The 18,800-nt window shown below is 42.9% G+C and overlaps 1 protein-coding gene across 4 annotated transcripts in view; it reads left to right on the top strand.

Annotated features, from left to right (window-relative positions):
• ADARB1 (adenosine deaminase RNA specific B1) overlaps positions 1–18,800 on the top strand; it is a 168,750-nt gene that overhangs the window by 133,934 nt on the left and 16,016 nt on the right. For all 4 annotated transcript variants that reach the window (XM_068245211.1, XM_068245210.1, XM_068245214.1 and 1 more), the window contains 2 exons: positions 9,000–9,114; positions 12,299–12,467. In XM_068245211.1, coding sequence (XP_068101312.1) covers positions 9,000–9,114; positions 12,299–12,467 — 284 coding nt within the window. The remainder of the gene's footprint in view (positions 1–8,999; positions 9,115–12,298; positions 12,468–18,800) is intronic.

Raw genomic sequence — 18,800 nt, 5'->3', positions numbered from 1 at the left:
TCATTGGACTTTGGACCCCTTAGCGCAGTTAGGCTGCAAAAAAGTGCCACACATGTGGTATTGCCGTACTCAGGAGAAGTAGTATAATGTGTTTTGGGGTGTATTTTTACACATACCCATGCTGGGTGGGAGAAATATCTCTGTAAAAGACAATTTGTTAATTTTTTTTTACACACAATTGTCCATTTACAGAGATATTTCTCCCACTCAGCATGGGTATGTGTAAAAATACACCACAAAACACATTATACTACTTCTCCTGAGTACGGCGATACCACATGTGTGGCACTTTTTTGCACCCTAACTGCGCTAAAGGGCCCAAAGTCCAATGAGTACCTTTAGGATTTCACAGGTCATTTTGAGAAATTTCGTTTCAAGACTACTCCTCACGGTTTAGGGCCCCTAAAATGCCAGGGCAGTATAGGAACCCCACAAATGACCCCATTTTAGAAAGAAGACACCCCAAGGTATTCCGTTAGTAGTATGGCGAGTTCATAGAAGATTTTATTTTTTGTCACAAGTTAGCGGAAAATGACACTTTGTGAAAAAACACAATTAAAATCAATTTCCGCTAACTTTTGACAAAAAATAAAATCTTCTATGAACTCACCATACTCCTAACGGAATACCTTGGGGTGTCTTCTTTCTAAAATGGGGTCATTTGTGGGGTTCCTATACTGCCCTGGCATTTTAGGGGCCCTAAACCGTGAGGAGTAGTCTTGAAACGAAATTTCTCAAAATGACCTGTGAAATCCTAAAGGTACTCATTGGACTTTGGGCCCTTTAGCGCAGTTAGGGTGCAAAAAAGTGCCACACATGTGGTATCGCCATACTCGGGAGAAGTAGTACAATGTGTTTTGGGGTGTATTTTTACACATACCCATGCTGGGTGGGAGAAATACCTCTGTAAATGGACAATTGTGTGTAAAAAAATCAAAAGATTGTCATTTACAGAGGTATTTCTCCCACCCAGCATGGGTATGTGTAAAAATACACCCCAAAACACATTGTACTACTTCTCCCGAGTACGGCGATACCACATGTGTGGCACTTTTTTGCACCCTAACTGCACTAAGGGGCCCAAAGTCCAATGAGTACCTTTAGGATTTCACAGGTCATTTTGAGAAATTTCGTTTCAAGACTACTCCTCACGGTTTAGGGCCCCTAAAATGCCAGGGCAGTATAGGAACCCCACTAATGACCCCATTTTAGAAAGAAGACACCCCAAGGTATTCCGTTAGGAGTATGGTGAGTTCATAGAAGTTTTTATTTTTTTGTCACAAGTTAGCGGAAATTGATTTTAATAGTTTTTTTTCACAAAGTGTCATTTTCCGCTAACTTGTGACAAAAAATAAAATCTTCTATGAACTCACCATACTCCGTACGGAATACCTTTGGGTGTCTTCTTTCTAGAATGGGGTCATTTGTGGGGTTCCTATACTGCCCTGGCATTTTAGGGGCCCTAAACCGTGAGGAGTAGTCTTGAAACCAAATGTCGCAAAATGACCTGTGAAATCCTAAAGGTACTCAGTGGACTTTGGGCCCCTTAGCGTACTTAGGGTGTAAAAAAGTGCCACACATGTGGTACCGCTGTACTCAGGAGAAGTAGTATAATGCGTTTTGGGGTGTATTTTTACACATACCCATGCTAAGTGGGAGAAATATCTCTGTAAATGACAATTGTTTGATTTTTTTACACACAATTGTCCATTTACATAGAAATTTCTCCCACCCAGCATGGGTATGTGTAAAAATACACCCCAAAACACATTATACTACTTTTCCTGAGTACGGCGGTACCACATGTGTGACAGTTTTTTGCAGCCTAGGTGCGCTAAGGGGCCCAACGTCCTATTCACAGGTCATTTTGAAGCATTTGTTTTCTAGACTACTCCTCGCGGTTTAGGGCCCCTAAAATGCCAGGGCAGTATAGGAACCCCACAAGTGACCCCATTTTAGAAAGAAGACACCCCAAGGTATTCCGTTAGGTGTATGGCGAGTTCATAGAAGATTTTATTTTTTGTCACAAGTTAGTGAAAAATGACACTTTGTGAAAAAAAAACAATTAAAATTAATTTCCGCTAACTTTTGACAAAAAATTAAATCTTCTATGAACTCGTCATACACCTAACATAATACCTTGGGGTGTCTTTTTTTTCTAAAATGGGGTCACTTGTGGGGTTCCTATACCGCCCTGGCATTTTACAGGCCCAAAACCGTGAGTAGTCTGGAAACCAAATGTCTCAAAATGACTGTTCAGGGGTATAAGCATCTGCAAATTTTGATGACAGGTGGTCTATGAGGGGGCGAATTTTGTGGAACCGGTCATAAGCAGGGTGGCCTTTTAGATGACAGGTTGTATTGGGCCTGATCTGATGGATAGGAGTGCTAGGGGGGTGACAGGAGGTGATTGATGGGTGTCTCAGGGGGTGGTTAGAGGGGAAAATAGATGCAATCCATGCACTGGGGAGGTGATCGGAAGGGGGTCTGAGGGTTTGGCCGAGTGATCAGGAGCCCACACGAGGCAAATTGGGGCCTGATCTGATGGGTAGGTGTGCTAGGGGGTGACAGGAGGTGATTGATGGGTGTCTCAAGGTGTGATTAGAGGGGGGAATGGATGCAAGCAATGCACTGGCGAGGTGATCAGGGCTGGGGTCTGAGGGCATTCTGAGGGTGTGGGCGGGTGATTGAGTGCCCTAGGGGCAGATAGGGGTCTAATCTGATAGGTAGCAGTGACAGGGGGTGATTGATGGGTAATTAGTGGGTGTTTAGGGTAGAGAATAGATGGAAACACTGCGCTTGGGTGGTGATCTGATGTCGGATCTGCGGGCGATCTATTGGTGTGGGTGGGTGATCAGTTTGCCCGCAAGGGGCAGGTTAGGGGCTGATTGATGGGTGGCAGTGACAGCGGGTGATTGATGGGTGGCAGTGACAGGGGGTGATTGATGGGTGGCAGTGACAGGGGGTGATTGATGGGTGATTGATAGGTGATTGACAGGTAATCAGTGGGTTATTACAGGGGAGAACAGATGTAAATATTGCACTGGCGAATTGATAAGGGGGGGTCTGAGGGCAATCTGAGCGTGTAGGCGGTCGATTGGGTGCCCGCAAGGGGCAGATTAGGGTCTGATCTGATAGGTAACAGTGACAGGTGGTGATAGGGAGTGATTGATGGGTGATTGATGGGTAATTAGTGGGTGTTTAGAGGAGAGAATAGATGGAAACACTGCGCTTGGGTGGTGATCTGATGTCGGATCTGCGGGCGATCTATTGGTGTGGGTGGGTGATCAGATTGCCCGCAAGGGGCAGGTTAGGGGCTGATTGTTGGGTGGCAGTGACAGGGGGTGATTGATGGGTGATAGGTGATTGGCAGGTGATTGACAGGTGATCAGTGGGTTATTACAGGGAAGGACAGATGTAATTAATGCACTGGCGAATTGATAAGGGGGGGGGGGGGGGGGTCTGAGGGCAATCTGAGCGTGTGGGCGGGTGATTGGGTGCCCGCAAGGGGCAGATTAGGGTCTGATCTGATAGGTAACAGTGACAGGGGGTGATTGATGGGTAATTAGTGGGTGTTTAGAGAAGATAACAGATGTAAACGATACATTTGGGAGGTAATCTGACGGCGGGTTTGCGGGCGATCTAATGGTGTGGGTGGGTGATCAGATTGCCCGCAAGGGGCAGGTTAGGGGCTGATTGATGGGTGGCAGTGACAGGGGGTGATTGATGGGTGATAGGTGATTGGCAGGTGATTGACAGGTGATCAGTGGGTTATTACAGGGAAGAACAGATGTAATTAATGCACTGGTGAATTGATAAGGGGGGGTCAGAGGGCAATCTGAGCGTGTGGGCGGGTGATTGGGTGCCCGCAAGGGGCAGATTAGGGTCTGATCTGATAGGTAAAAGTGACAAGTGGTGATAGGGGGTGATTGATGGGTGATTGATGGGTAATTAGTGGGTGTTTAGAGGAGAGAATAGATGTAAACAATGGATTTGGGAGGTGATCTGATGTCGGATCTGTGGGCGATCTATTGGTGTGGGGGGGTGATCAGATTGCCCGCAAGGGGCAGGTTAGGGGCTGATTGATGGGTGGCAGTGACAGGGGGTGATTGACGGGTGATTGATGGGTGATTGACGGGTGATTGACAGGTGATTGACAGGTGATTGACAGGTGATCAGGGGGATAGATGCATACAGTAAACAGGGGGGGGTGGTCTGGGGGGGGGGTCTGGGGCGAATCTGAGGGGTGGGGGGTGATCAGGAGGGGGCAGGGAGCAGGGGGGGGGATAAAAAAAAATAGCGTTGACAGATAGTGACAGGGAGTGATTGATGGGTGATTAGGGGGGTGATTGGGTGCAAACAGGGGTCTGGGGGGTGGGCAGGGGGGGGTCTGATGGGTGCTGTGGGCGATCTGGGGCAGGGGGGGGAGAAATCAGTGTGTTTGGGTGCAGACTAGGGTGGCTGCAGCCTGCCCTGGTGGTCCCTCGGACACTGGGACCACCAGGGCAGGAGGCAGCCTGTATAATACACTTTGTAAACATTACAAAGTGTATTATACACTTTGTATGCGGCGATCGCGGGGTTAACATCCCGCCGGCGCTTCCGTATAGCCGGCGGGATGTTGCGGCGAGCGAGCGGTGACAGGCGCCGGCGGAGGATCGCGTCACGGATGACGCGATCGCTCCGCCCATGCCCTTAAATGGACCGCCGCCTCTGTGGGTGAGGCCGTCCTGCAGGGCTCCACTTCCCCGCCGCCCCTGTGTAGTGGGCGGTCGGGAAGTGGTTAAAGAACGAGACTCTCAATGACTGGGTTGATTACTTACCTGTCCACATGTGTTCAGGTTACAGGTGAGACGCCGCACCCCTCCTCGCTGTGCAGTCATTTTTCTGAAAACTGGAAAAACGCTTCAGAAACCTCCGCCTGCGTCGCCGTGGCCCATCCTCAATTTGACAGCTACTAATTAGGCAGCAGCTGCTGAGCTCTGGACAGGCTACGGCAATGCCAGTGGGTGTGACCTGAGCCTCTGTGGCAATTTTGGGGGGAAAATGCCAGGGCCCATTCTGTGAGGGAGGTGGAGTGATTATCTGCCTGGAGGGAGGACTCCAGAACAGGTAAGTATTTAACCCACGTTACCCCCCTCCCCCCGTCCTCCATCATTATGTCTTGCTCTGTGAGTTTTAGCTTAGGTACTCTTTAACAGAATTCAGTTGCTTCTGAGAATGCAAGTATGTTTTGTTTAGGCATGTGTACTGTTAGAGAAATTGACCTGCTTCCTGTCCCAAGTGCAACACAGAAAGCAACACAAATCTAAAACCAGTTTCTAACCTCATTTCACAGTGTCCAAAGCTAATATAGACATTTTGCTGGAATTGGGTTTTAATGAGGTTCATAAAATGCCATAATCATTCACAGCTGTAATGGGTGTGCATTAAGTAATAATGGAATAAATAACCTTCACTCTGTATGCACAGGATTATATTATGCAGAACAGTGTTACTTTTTAGCTCTTTAAAAATGGAAAAGAAAATGCATCTGTTTTCGTTCTTGGAATTTTAGTTTCCTTGTATTTAAGTCCATTCGGATGATTACATTGTTAAATAATGCTCATCTGACAGTCATCAAACCTAATTATGCACACTGTAGTTGAACTACAGGAAGGTATCTACCATAGCCATATGCATTCAAAGCCTTTGCAGATTTCCCCAGTTGTGTTGTCACAAGTATATGTTCTATTGCCTCCAGTCAAGTATACTCCCCACTGAGTTGGACATTCCCTTTTTTGGCCTCCCTTCATATTAACAAGGGGTAGCATAGTTTTAGGCAAGTCTATCCCAGCCATACTTGACCACACCAAATGAATCCACTGCTAGACTATGGTAATCAGGTATTTCTAGTAGGCAAAAATGTAACCGCTACCAAAATAACAGGATAATATAAAATGCTATTTCCATGATCATTGCCCTTATAACCACTCTTTGTCATCAACTTCTGCTGCATGCTTTTTTTTTTTTTTTTTTTTTTTTTTTTTTTTTTTACTGCAGCACAGGAATGCTAGGAAATCTAGTTCATCAGTAGAAGAATGACTCTGAGTGGTTGACAAACCTCAGAGACTATGAAACATTGAGAAAGACCAGGAGCCCATTGGCGTGAATCGATTAGTGATTGTACGAGATAAAAAAATTATACTCTTAAAGGTGGGTTGCAATACTTGCAACCACGGTTAGAGCATGCAGGAAACAACCATCCCTGCTCAGTATTCCAGGTCTGCGGTGGAGGTGCTGGTTGGTTGCTCTTCTTGGGGGTTTTTTCTTAGGATGGCACTAAAAAAAATGTCCCCTGTTAGGGGTATGACTATCTAGCCAAAACACTTGTGGAGGCATCCTGAGAATAATTGTTGCTAATGACAACTAAAGGTCATGCACCTTACTTCTCCTAAAGAACAAACCAATATAACTGGAAAATAATTTGATTCAAGCACATAATGACAATGCGTTTCCCTGGTGCTGACCCACTTCCTCAGGTCAGTACAGCGCCTTAATGGCAATGTGATCCACGCATGAGCGCCTCTTAGAGGAAGCGGGCCAACACCCATGAAACGTGTTGTCCTTCTGTGCTTGGATCAAATTCTTTTGCAATTACATTGGTTTGTTCTTCAGGAGAGGTAAGTCGCATGACCTCTCCTATACAATTTTAGCAACAATCATTATTTTTAGGGCTCCTCCAACAGGCTGACATCAGTTGTTCTCCAAACTTTTGAAAGTCACAATGGACTGACTTGCCTACTAACTGCATCCAGGGTGACTGGACAAGAGAAGGAATGGAGTATGGCTAGCATATGAAACACCTATTTTTACCGGCTGGCAATAGGAAGACCTTACCATGCATAATCCCCATAACAAGTGTTGGGTAGCTTGGCTCTGCAGATACTTTTATGTTGGAGATGTCTTTGTGGTGCCACTATATTGACACATACTGTATGTAACGTGTTGATACAGATAGACGTTTTCAAGAAGCCTTTTGCTGTTAGTGCTTTATAGACTTTATGGCCTTTACATTGCAGTATAAACGTGTTCGGGGTCTTCTGTGGTAAAATAACAAGCCCTAAAGACAAATCAGAACTGGTGCTTGTATGACAAGACAGCTCTGCAGTATGATTGATATTCCAATAGGTACGGGTGACCATACGTCCCGCTTTACCCGGGACGCGTCCCGCCTTCGGGGGGCGCTGTCCCAGGCTGCATGATGTCCCGGGAAACTTTCCGCTTTCAGCAGCGGGACGTCCCGGCCTCGGGACTCTGGTCACCGTACATGAACTGCACACACCAGAGGCCGGCTGCGTGAGGGGACCTGTCTTATGTCAGGTGAGTACATGCTTTTTTTTTCCCAGGTGAAATGTGCCCCCATTGCGTATTTGTGCTGACATGTTTGCCCCCATTGCGTATTTGTGCTGACATGTTTGCCCCCATTGCGTATTTGTGCTGACATGTTTGCCCCCATTGCGTATTTGTGCTGACATGTTTGCCCCCATTGCGTATTTGTGCTGACATGTTTGCCCCCATTGCGTATTTGTGCTGACATGTTTGCCCCATTGCGTTTAATTTGTGCTGACATGTTTGCCCCATTGCGTTTTTGTACTGACATGTTTGCCCCCATTGCGTATTTGTGCTGACATGTTTGCCCCCATTGCGTATTTGTGCTGACATGTTTGCCCCCATTGCGTTTAATTTGTGCTGACATGTTTGCCCCCATTGCGTTTAATTTGTGCTGACATGTTTGCCCCCATTGCGTTTAATTTGTGCTGACATGTTTGCCCCCATTGCGTTTAATTTGTGCTGACATGTTTGCCCCATTGCGTTTAATTTGTGCTGACATGTTTGCCCCCATTGCGTTTAATTTGTGCTGACATGTTTGCCCCATTGCGTTTTTGTACTGACATGTTTGCCCCCATTGCGTTTTTGTGCTGACATGTTGCCCTTCAATGCGTTTATTTTGTACTGACATGTTTGCCCGCAATGCGTTTATTTTGTACTGACATGTTTGCCCGCAATGCGTTTATTTTGTACTGACATGTTTGCCCGCAATGCGTTTATTTTGTACTGACATGTTTGCCCGCAATGCGTTTATTTTGTACTGACATGTTTGCCCGCAATGCGTTTATTTTGTACTGACATGTTTGCCCGCAATGCGTTTATTTTGTACTGACATGTTTGCCCGCAATGCGTTTATTTTGTGCTGAAATGTTTGCCCCCATTGCGTTCATTTTGTGCTGAAATGTTGCTCGCAATGCGTTTATTTTGTGCTGACATGTTTGCCCCATTGCGTTCATTTTGTGCTGATATATTGCCCGCAATGCGTTTATTTTGTGCTGACATGTTGCATGCAATACGTTTATTTTGTGCTGACATGTTGCCCATTGCGTTTATTTTGTGGTGTCCGGGGTAACGGTTACTGCATTTATTATTTAATGGTCATAGTTGGCTATGTTTGCTGCTTTGGGGTTACGGTATACTATTAAATAGCATCACACAGTTTCTGCACACCCATGATGCGAACCCTCGTTTGACCACATCACGGCGTAAACACTGCTTTCTTATGCCTCGCTGTTACATCATTAGGTTAGCTCCGCCCATAGAATGCCATGGCCACGCCCATTTTTCGGCGCGCGCGCCGCTTGCACCACGTTGGTTAGCGCAGCAGTCCCCCATTTTTGGGCGCGGCACGCTTAGCGCGCCAAACCCCCCCCTGTCCCAGGTTGAGCCTACAAAAATCTGATCACTCTAAGTTCCACCAATAACCTTTCCCATCTGTCAAGAACACCCACTACCTGTTTTTAAAAAGAAAATTGTTTTGGAAATGGAGTTGGTAGAAATGCAGTATTTTGGTTGCAGTTTTGTCCTGAGTGCTTCTAAATCTAAGTTAGAATGCTGCATTAAGCATTGCCTTCTGTGTAAGCAGTTGAAACTGTCCGCTAACAGATCTTACCTTTTTATGTTTAAAGGTTCTGGCTGATGCTGTTGCACGATTGGTTGTTGATAAATTCAGTGAACTAACAGATAACTTCACATCCCCACATGCACGGCGGAAAGTCTTAGCTGGAGTAGTCATGACAACAGGTAATTTTATATATAGTATTGTATTGCATTTATGCTATGATTAAGGAGCCTTCTAGAGCTCCGATACGCGTCAGCCTTTTGTGTACCCTCTGATGTGCTAATACATCTGAGGTGTAGCGGAAGGTCTTTGTTTGGCTATATTGCACTTATGTGTGATATTTCTCCTACAAATGCCATTTGTAGAGTGTGCAAAAGCGGCTTTATGCAAATAGTCTACAGCCATGTGTGGCCAATTCAAGAAATTTGAATGCATTTTCCAGCACTTCTCATAGATTTTCCATACACTAAAGAAGTAAGAATATTTGACAGATAGAGGGAGTTGCCTGATGGAGATCCTAAAGTTACTCAGTACTTTGCTGTATAACAGCGGGTAACACTGAATTTTACTTGCTAGGGCTCTAATTTAGCAATAAAAGGCCCTTCTTCATATGAGAGCCTGTCACTTTTGTTCCCTGTTATTAATGCTAATTGCCTGCCTGTCATGTTGATCTTTTGCGTTCCATAGAAGCCTCAAACATCTGCAATAAACATGCAGCCATCAGTCTGGATTCATTTGCATACCCCTTCCAGGTCAGTAATTCAGGTGACTGAAGTGGCTCAATTAAGATTTAACTCCTGGTGTACAGCTGCTTCATTTGCAGTCCACTGATTTTTGTGTGAATATGCTAGTAGCTAGCACAACATTCACAAACCTGATTTTTGTTATACACCCTATTGATCCTTACAGAAGTTATTAAAATATACCTTTTATTATTTCTTATTAAAATGTTTCTATATTTGTTTTCATTTTATCATAATGCATAAAAAACCAGGATTGGATCTCAGGTACTATAAAGAGCGCTTGCACAGTTTTACAATTTTAGGGACAGTGCTCTTAGACCAAAACCTGGACTATTTGCTTTTGATTTCTACATATAATTAAAGACACACCCACCAATCCGACATGTTTCGACTCCTTACATGGAGTCGTCGTTAGGGAAAAGAAAGTGCTTAGTGCAAAGAGTTGCTAGTGCATTTAGAAAGAAAAGGCATTAATATGCTTTCTAAATGCACTAGCAACTCTTTGCTCTAAGCACTTTCTTTTCCCTGACGACGACTCCATGTAAGGAGTCGAAACATGTCGGATTGGTGGGGGGTCTTTAATTATATGTAGAAATCAAAAGCTAATAGTCCAGGTTTTGGTCTAAGAGCACTGTCCCTAAAATTGTAAAACTGTGCAAGCGCTCTTTATAGTACCTGAGATCCAATCCTGGTTTTTATGCATTATGAGAAAATGAAAACAAATATAGGAAAATTTTAATAAGAAATAATAAAAGGTATATTTAAATAACTTCTGTAAGGATCAATTGTGTGTATAGTAGCTAGCACAGCCTGGCACTTCTACTAATCAGTGCCACCTAAATGCTTGCAGCAGGATTTTTAGGAAAGCAGGTCTGTGCCAAACATGTAGTGTAAACTGGGCTCATTAAGAAAAATAGAATTCATATTGTCTTAAGGGGCCCACTAATGATAGTCTTGGTTATACGATCTTACCATCCCTATGTCATATGAGGGGCTACCTAATGTATTCAGTGTATGGTATGTACACTCAGTTTACCCCTCTACTACATAGATTTGGTAAAATTGTACAATCAAGATTGTGTCATTGATGACCTTAAGTTTTTGGCCAGAGCTGTAATCCCTGGAATCACTTGTAGTATAAACTGTGCCTGTAGGGGAGAAGTATACCACGTGTCATTAGATTGGCAGTTAATTCTGACTTACATTTATAATTTCTCCCTACTATTTTATCCTTACCCACTCTGTGACCGCCTAATGCCAATTGGCAGCCGCAAAGTCAAGTCCTGGGGGCGGAGATTAGCAGGGAACGCATCCACGATCATTCCCTGCCGAGATGCGGAGCTCCATGTTCAGCCTGCCAGCCCGCAACCGTGGCTGGCAGGCTGTTAAAAATAAGACGTTACTTTGTACATCGCTATGACTTTTTTTTTTTTACATTAAAAAAAAATTGCAGGAGCAATCAGATGCCACCAACAAAAAAAACTCTGTTGGTGGCAAGAAAAGGAGGTAAGATTCATTTTATGTTCTAAGTTGTATGTGAAGCGAACTGATAAAGTTGCAGAGCACTGAATTGTTAAAAATTACCTGGTTACTAGGGGGTCCTCAAGAGGTTGAAAAAGTTGTCCGCAGCAAAACCTCTATATAGTGTTAAGAACGATCTATTGTTCACATTCAGACTAAGGGCTCTTGCACACTACACGCAATTCCGATTTACGATTTTTAATCGGTACTGCATGCTGCGTTTTTTTTTTCTTATTATTTTGATAGCATGTAGGGAAAATCTGTATCGCAAATTGGAAACTCAAATCGGATTTGCAGTGTGCAGGGGGCCTCATGCCTGCAGTAATGGCCACCTTGGTTGACAAATCCAAAGAAAAGTCTTTATTTATGGCACAATAGACCCTGTCTTGGAGAACTTGCTTATATTAGCGCAACAAGTGGTGAAAACTTCTTGCTGGCCATTTAAATTATGGGAAAGCTATATTTCAGGGGCAGATTAAGTGTTTTTTCTAACCGGATTATAAGCAAAAGAGTAGATGATTGGAGACTAATTGTGACTATTTGTATGATTTAAAAGATTTATCCATCTTCTTAAATGACATTGGATAACAAAGAGTTAAATTTAGTATCTTAAACAGGTAGAATCATTCTAGGGCTAGGCAGATAATCATCCAGGCACATGGCATTTTTTTTTTTAATACTTCCTACAGAAATGTATAGAGTGCATTGAGCTATTCGTGTCATTCATCTCTCAGCAGGGTTCTCAATCTAATATCCTTTCCACAGTCAGCATGAATTTTGAGAAAAGCCAGTTGACCGATCATTTTGATTTTGGTGTGTAGGAAATAAACACTGCAAACACCATGTGCAGATAGTTTCCAGGCTGGAAATTGTACTCTAGGTCACAGAGTTCCCCAACCCTGTCCTCAAGGCCCACCAACATTACATGTTTTGCAGAAAACCAAAAACGTGCACAGGTGAGGTAATTAGCATCTCAACAGAGCTGAACACTTCTCTAGGGCTCTATCACTGCAAGGCGAAAATGCTAGATACTTACCATGCTGTTTCATGTTTATTTTAAAATCATCAACTTGGACATTTTTTTTTTGTTTTCTTTACTCAGGAATTGATGTGAAGGATGCCCAGGTCATCAGTGTTTCCACTGGAACAAAATGCATTAATGGAGAGTACATGAGCGACCGCGGCCTTGCATTGAATGACTGTCATGCTGAAATTGTATCTCGCAGGTCTCTGCTTAGGTTCCTTTACACACAGCTAGATTTATTCCTAAGGTGCGTAAAAGATTACTACAGAGGGTCTTTTATACAGTGGAATGCGCAAGTTTTGGCAGCCTTGTTAAAAAAGATTTTCCTGTATAAATCATTGGTTGTTACGATAAAAAATGTCAATTACTGTAAGTATATCATATAGGAGACGCACACAGTGATATTTGAGAAGGGAAATGAAGTTTATTGGATTTACAGAAAGTGTGCAATAATTGTTTAACATTAGGCAGGTGCATAAATCTGGGCACTGTTGTCATTTTATTGATTCCAAAACCTTTAGAACAAATTAATGGAACTCAAATTGGCTTGGTAAGCTCAGTGATCCCTGACCTACATACACAGGTGAATCCAATTATGAGAACGTATTTAAGGGGGTCTATTATAAGTTTCCCTTCTTTTTTTAATTTTCTCTGAAAAGTGGCAAAATGGGGTCTCAAAACAACTCCCAAATGACCTGAAGGCAAAGCTTGTTTACCATCATGGTTTAGGGGAAGGGTACAGAAAGCTGTCTCTGAGATCTCGGCTGTCTGTTTCCACAGTTGGGAACATATTGAGGAAATGGAAGACCACAGGCTCAGTTCAAGTTGAGGCTTGAAGTGGCAGATCAAGAAAAATCTCGGATAGACAGAAGCGACGAATGGTGAGAACAGTTAGTCAATCCACAGACCAGCACCAAAGACCTACAACATCATCTTGCTGCAGATGGAGTCGCTTTGCATCGTTCAACCATTCGGCACATTTTACACAAGGAGATGCTGTATGCGAGAGTGATGCAGAGGAAGCTTTTTCTCCACCCACAGCACAAACAGAGCTGCTTAAGGTATGCTAAAGCACATTTGGACAAGCCAGCTTCATTTTGGAATAAGGTGCTTTGGACTGCTGAAACTAAAATTGATTTATTTGGACGTAATAAGGGGCGTTATGCATGGAGGAAAAAGAACACGGTATTCCAAGAAAAACACCTGCTACCTACAGTAAAATATGGCGGTGGTTCCATCATGCTGTGGGGCTGTGTGGCCAGTGCAGGGACTAGGAATCTTGTCAAAGTGAAGGGACGCATGGATTCCACTCAGTATCAGCAGATTCTGGAGACCAATGTCCAGGAATCTGTGACAAAGCTGAAGCTGCACCCGGGCTGGAGATTCTAACAAGACAACGACCCTAAACACTGCTCAAAATCCACTAAGGCATTCATGCAGAGGAACAAGTACAGCGTTCTGGAATGACCATCTCAGTCCCCAGACCTGAATATTATTGAAAATCTGCATTTAGATGCTGTAATTTCTGCAAAAGGATGATGTACTAAATATTGATTTCATTTATTTTGTTGGGTGGTGCCCAAATTTATGCACCTGCCTAATTTTGTTTAAACCATTATTGCACACGTTCTGTAAATCCAATAAACTTAATTTCACTTCTCAAATATCACTATCTGTCTCATATGATATATTTAACTGACGGTTTTTATCATAACAACCAATTATTTATACAGAAAAATCATGACCATTAACAAGGTTGCCCGAACTTTTGCATCCGACTGTATTTAGTGTACTCAACATAGACAATATTTTTATAATTTTTGGAGCATTCTGTATGTACTTGGGATACTTTGACACTTTAAGAAATCTGCTTTTATTACATGCTACCAATGAAGTAATTTATATGTACATCATCCAAAACTCTATTCCATGATTTAAAAAGTACTCAGTGACATAATCGTGTATGCACAGTCCCGATCCTACATAGAACTAGGCTGTGTTTCTTTATTCTATTTTGTCAATATGAGGGTTAAAAATACAGGTATGCAAGCGGCTTCCTTTTGGATGTGTTGGACCAAAGGGTACCTCTCACTGATAACTAACTAAAAGCCATAAAACTCTTGCCTGGCAGAAAAGTGCAGACAAGTGGAGGAAATGGATAAAAAAGGTCAATAGTTCATTATACAGTAATTTTGGCTGACCATGTAAATTTTATTTTTAAGCTTCTTTTAATAAAATAAAAAAATAATTCAAATGTTCATTGAAAAGTTTATTTAAAATCCCACCTCAATACCAATGTTAGAGTACCTTAGTCAAATTGAATGTCTCTAAACGGTAATAACAATTTGTAAATTATGATTGTGTAATTACATTCTTACTATTTGAGTCTGTTATTATTGAAATGGCACTGATGCTGCCACCATCTTGTGGCTGGGTTGTAGGCGTCTATACATGGCCTGAGGTACGTCATTTAAAAAAAAATCTCCCAATAATGGCAACATCTGATAACAAAAATCTTATGTAATGTTTTAATTTTACTTCAGGTGCCCTTTAGAGAAACTTAAGCCTATGAAAAAAATAGGTTTTACTCACCTGGGGCTTCTACCAGCCCCCTGCAACTGCCCCGTGCTCTCGCAGTCATAATCAGATCCTCCTGTCCCCTGCCACCAGGTACTTTCACTTTGCCAACAGGCCTGGCCATGGGAAGCCTACGCGTTCCCGTCTGCAATAGCGTCATGCGCAGGGCGCTATTGCGGACGGGAGCGCATAGGGGACTTGTGGCTAGGCCTGTGCAGGCGCAGTGCGCCTGGCAGCTGAAATCTATAGTAGCTGGTGTCGGGGGACAGAAGGATCCGAGAGTGACTGCGAGGGCACGGGACAGCTGCAGGGGGCTGGTAGAAGCCCCAGGTGAGTAAAACTTATTTTTTTTTTTTATAGGCTCAAGGATCACTTTAAGACCTCTAGCATCTACCACCACTTAAAGCACAGGCTAGCAACTGCAAGGGTGGACACTCCATTTATTTACATGCCGCACTGCTGCTCTCTTTGGCTGATTTTGGTAATTGTTGAGTTGTAAGTTTAATTGCTATTAATCGATAGGCGATATCCTGTCTGGTCAACAGTAGCCAGCACCTGTATAAAAGCAGCCACAGGTTTAAAAAAACAAAACAAAAACGTGATATTTGTTGTAAGCACCAGGTCTATGGTTCATGCTGGTGCTGTTTGAGAAGGGAGCAGGTGCCACTGGTCGAGGGAGACTGATGAACCATCCTGAGAAGGAAACCTGAAATTACAAGTTTAAGGGCTCGTTTCCACTATCGCGAATCTGCATGCGTCCAACGCATGCGGATTCGCACATGTAATGCAGATGGATGGGCCTGTTTCCACTGTAGCGTTGTTGTGCGTGTTTTTCAGCGGTGAAAAAACGCACAAAAGAGCCTCAGAATTCGCCTGCGAGTGGAATGCATGCAAATCGCATGCAATGTATTTAATGGGGAAATCGCATGCGTTTTCCCCATGCGTTTTTGCCGCGAATTCGCATAGGTAGCCATTTAAATTCACACAGGCAGTGACATGGTTAAAATCGCATATACCCTCACCTACGCGGCAAAAAATGCATGGGGAATCGCAACCGCATGCGATTTTATCAGTGGTGGAATCCAGGCGATTCCGCCCCGCAATAGTGGAAACAAGCCCTCAGGGCCTGTTTCCACTACACGCAGATTATGCATGCAGAAAACTGACTCCAATGAAAGCCTGTGGGCCTGTTTCCACTGAACGTGATTTTTCTGATGCAGATTTCCCATAGGCATTCATTGGAGTCAGTTTTCTGCATGCAGAATCTGCGTGTAGTGGAAACGGGCCCTTAAAATAAATAAATAAATAAAAAAATGTTGCTTGAATGGTTATTTTGATTCACTGCAATTCACTGACTTCCCCCTCACCCAAGGGCAGAATGATTCCAGCCAGTCTTTGACTTTAAACATGAAACTGACCATGCCACCTCCTGTGTACTGTGGAGACAGATTAGAATTTATGAGGCCAGCTTCACAGCACTGCATAATTTAATCAATTCCTGTTTATTTCCTCTGTATTCTGTGTGAAATGAAGCACTTATCCTTCGTGCAACTTCCCCAGTGTGTTTATTAAAAGGGGTGGGGCTTTAACCACTTGCTGCAAAACTGACATTGTTAAAGTTAGTTTTTTTGCACTTTACAGGGCTGTATTGCAAGGCAGAGTATTGTAATGCACCCAGTGGCTGCTTTTCCACTGCCTATGGTGAATCACGAAGTGATTAATGCCTATCTGGGACTAGATCATTTGTGTCTTTGGTTGGGTTTGTATCTTTTGCAGACTCTCCGCAAAGGATAAAACCGATTTGACAAGAAAGTATCATCTGTGTTTAAAAGCCCTTTCCTGCTATGCAAAATTAATATTAGCAAGTATTAGAATATTTTTCCCACTACTACTCTTAGCTTTTCAATATCTATTTTTGCATTTATCTTTGAATTTGCTTTTAATTTGGGACAGTAGCTTTTAAAGCTGCTTGACTACCACAATTAAATCTAAGGCTTTTTTTTGGTATTGCAGTTCTGTTTTATTTCTAATACCACACTTCTGAAGTCTGGAAATGGGCTGTCTGAGCAGTTGTTTAGCTTTGGCAAAGCCCTTGAAAAGCTCTCATAAGATGTGTTTAGGAAAGTCCCTAACATTTATAATTGGTTATGCAGAGATGAAAGATCCTGGACATTTTTCAGTGACTAATTTGACTGCGTTGGCTTTGGTTTCAGCAATGCTGTAAAATGTTAAGGTGTATAAATATTACAGTGCTATAAATTTTGGTAATAAGAGTGTGAATTGCAAACTTCAACACAGCATAACCATATACAAGCGTAATAGAGGAGATTATTATGCTGTCCGAACAAGCTTAAAGTACATCTTGCCCCTCACTTAAAATTTTGCCCAATGCACAAACATCAAATGAGATTATCTCCAGGCTTTACTCCCTATTAGTTGTCTCGCTGTATTATTGCCCATTATAATTATCTCAGCCATCTGATCTTGTGGGAAGTGTTCTTGCCATTCTCATGTTCTGTGCTGCCACTTTCTTACTACTCAAATGTACCAATTCAGATTGCAGCATTGGTACGCGTTTCTTTCCTCCTCTGGCCTTAAGACTCATACACACATCAGACCATAGTCTTTGGAAAATGAAAGATCACAGACCAATTTTACCCCCTTCGATGTAATATGAGAGCCATACCTACAGTCTATTCTATGGAGCTGAACTCCCCATCAGACAGTAATCTTTGCAAGAAGCTGCACACAAAGATGCTGTAGACATTCAAAAGATCAGTATCTGCAAAAGATCTGTTCCTGCAAAAGATCTGTTCCTGCAAAATGCATTCATAGTCTATATCTGCAGATCATCATACACACCTTGTTTAACAGACATTCATCTGCAGATCAGATCCACCAGGATGGATTTTCAGATCTGCAGATGAATGTCAGTTAAACAAGGTGTGTATGATGATCTGAGGATCTCATAGACTGAATGCAATTTGCAGGAACGGATCTTTGGCAGAAATAGATCTTTTGCCGATACTGATCTTTTGTGTCTGTACAGCATCTGTGTGTGCAGCATCTTGCAAAGATTTTTTTCTGATGGGGAGTTCAGCTCGATAGAAAAGACTGTGAAGGTATGGCTCTCATACTACAAGGAAGGGGGTAAAATTGATCTGTGATCTTTCATTTTCAAAAGACTATGGTCTGATGTGTGTATGTGGCCTTAGATAGGTGTCAAATAGCAACATAGCTGCTATTAGAGGTATATTTCTCAGGTATTAAGTGACCAATGAATTGATCATACATTAAATAGTATGCGTTTGGGATGCCATAGTTGGATCGTACTTCAGTAACGGTGAGCCACCTATGTTCTGTTAAAGCAGACCCAAACCAAACATTTTTGTAATTAAAAATATTTAGCTGCACCACTCTGACACATAAAAAGATAAACACTCCTTCAAACCTATGATCATTTCAGGGCATGCTTTTCACCCTTCTCTTTTCATAGCTAGGGTTATACTGGGGGCAGCCATTAGCAATTCCTCCATTGCCGGACACCATCTACTCCACCAGTTTGCCGGAAAAATCCCGGCAATTTGAAAGGAAGGGAGGGGTTCCTCCAATAAATGTAAAATATTTTATATTTGTCATCATGCAGCTGGAAAAAGGCTGCTATTTATTATTATAATTTAGAAAATAGATTTTATTTCTGAAATCTTGTATTTTCAATTTGGGTCCACTTTAAGTGCAATAAATTTCAGCCAGCCTAACAATTCCTCTCTGCTCCCACTGTCTGAAAGCCTCGTGCGTTGTACCCACTTAAAAACCTGGGTGACCCTTAACAGCCATATATTTTGATAATCGCCATGGAAGTTTAAATAAATGTCTATTTCCCGCCAAGCAAAGGCCATGCTAATTGTAAATACTGTTATATATCAACCGGGCTGGCATTGCGTCCCAACCGGCATGAAGGATCCCGTGAAGTACCCACGCTGTGCTATTGCTGCTTCCAGAA

Source organism: Hyperolius riggenbachi, chromosome 7, assembly GCF_040937935.1.
Source record: "Hyperolius riggenbachi isolate aHypRig1 chromosome 7, aHypRig1.pri, whole genome shotgun sequence".
NCBI classification, from domain to species: Eukaryota; Metazoa; Chordata; class Amphibia; order Anura; family Hyperoliidae; genus Hyperolius; species Hyperolius riggenbachi.
The sequence above is the reverse complement of the archived record's forward strand: the minus strand, read 5'-3'. Positions and strand labels throughout refer to the sequence as shown.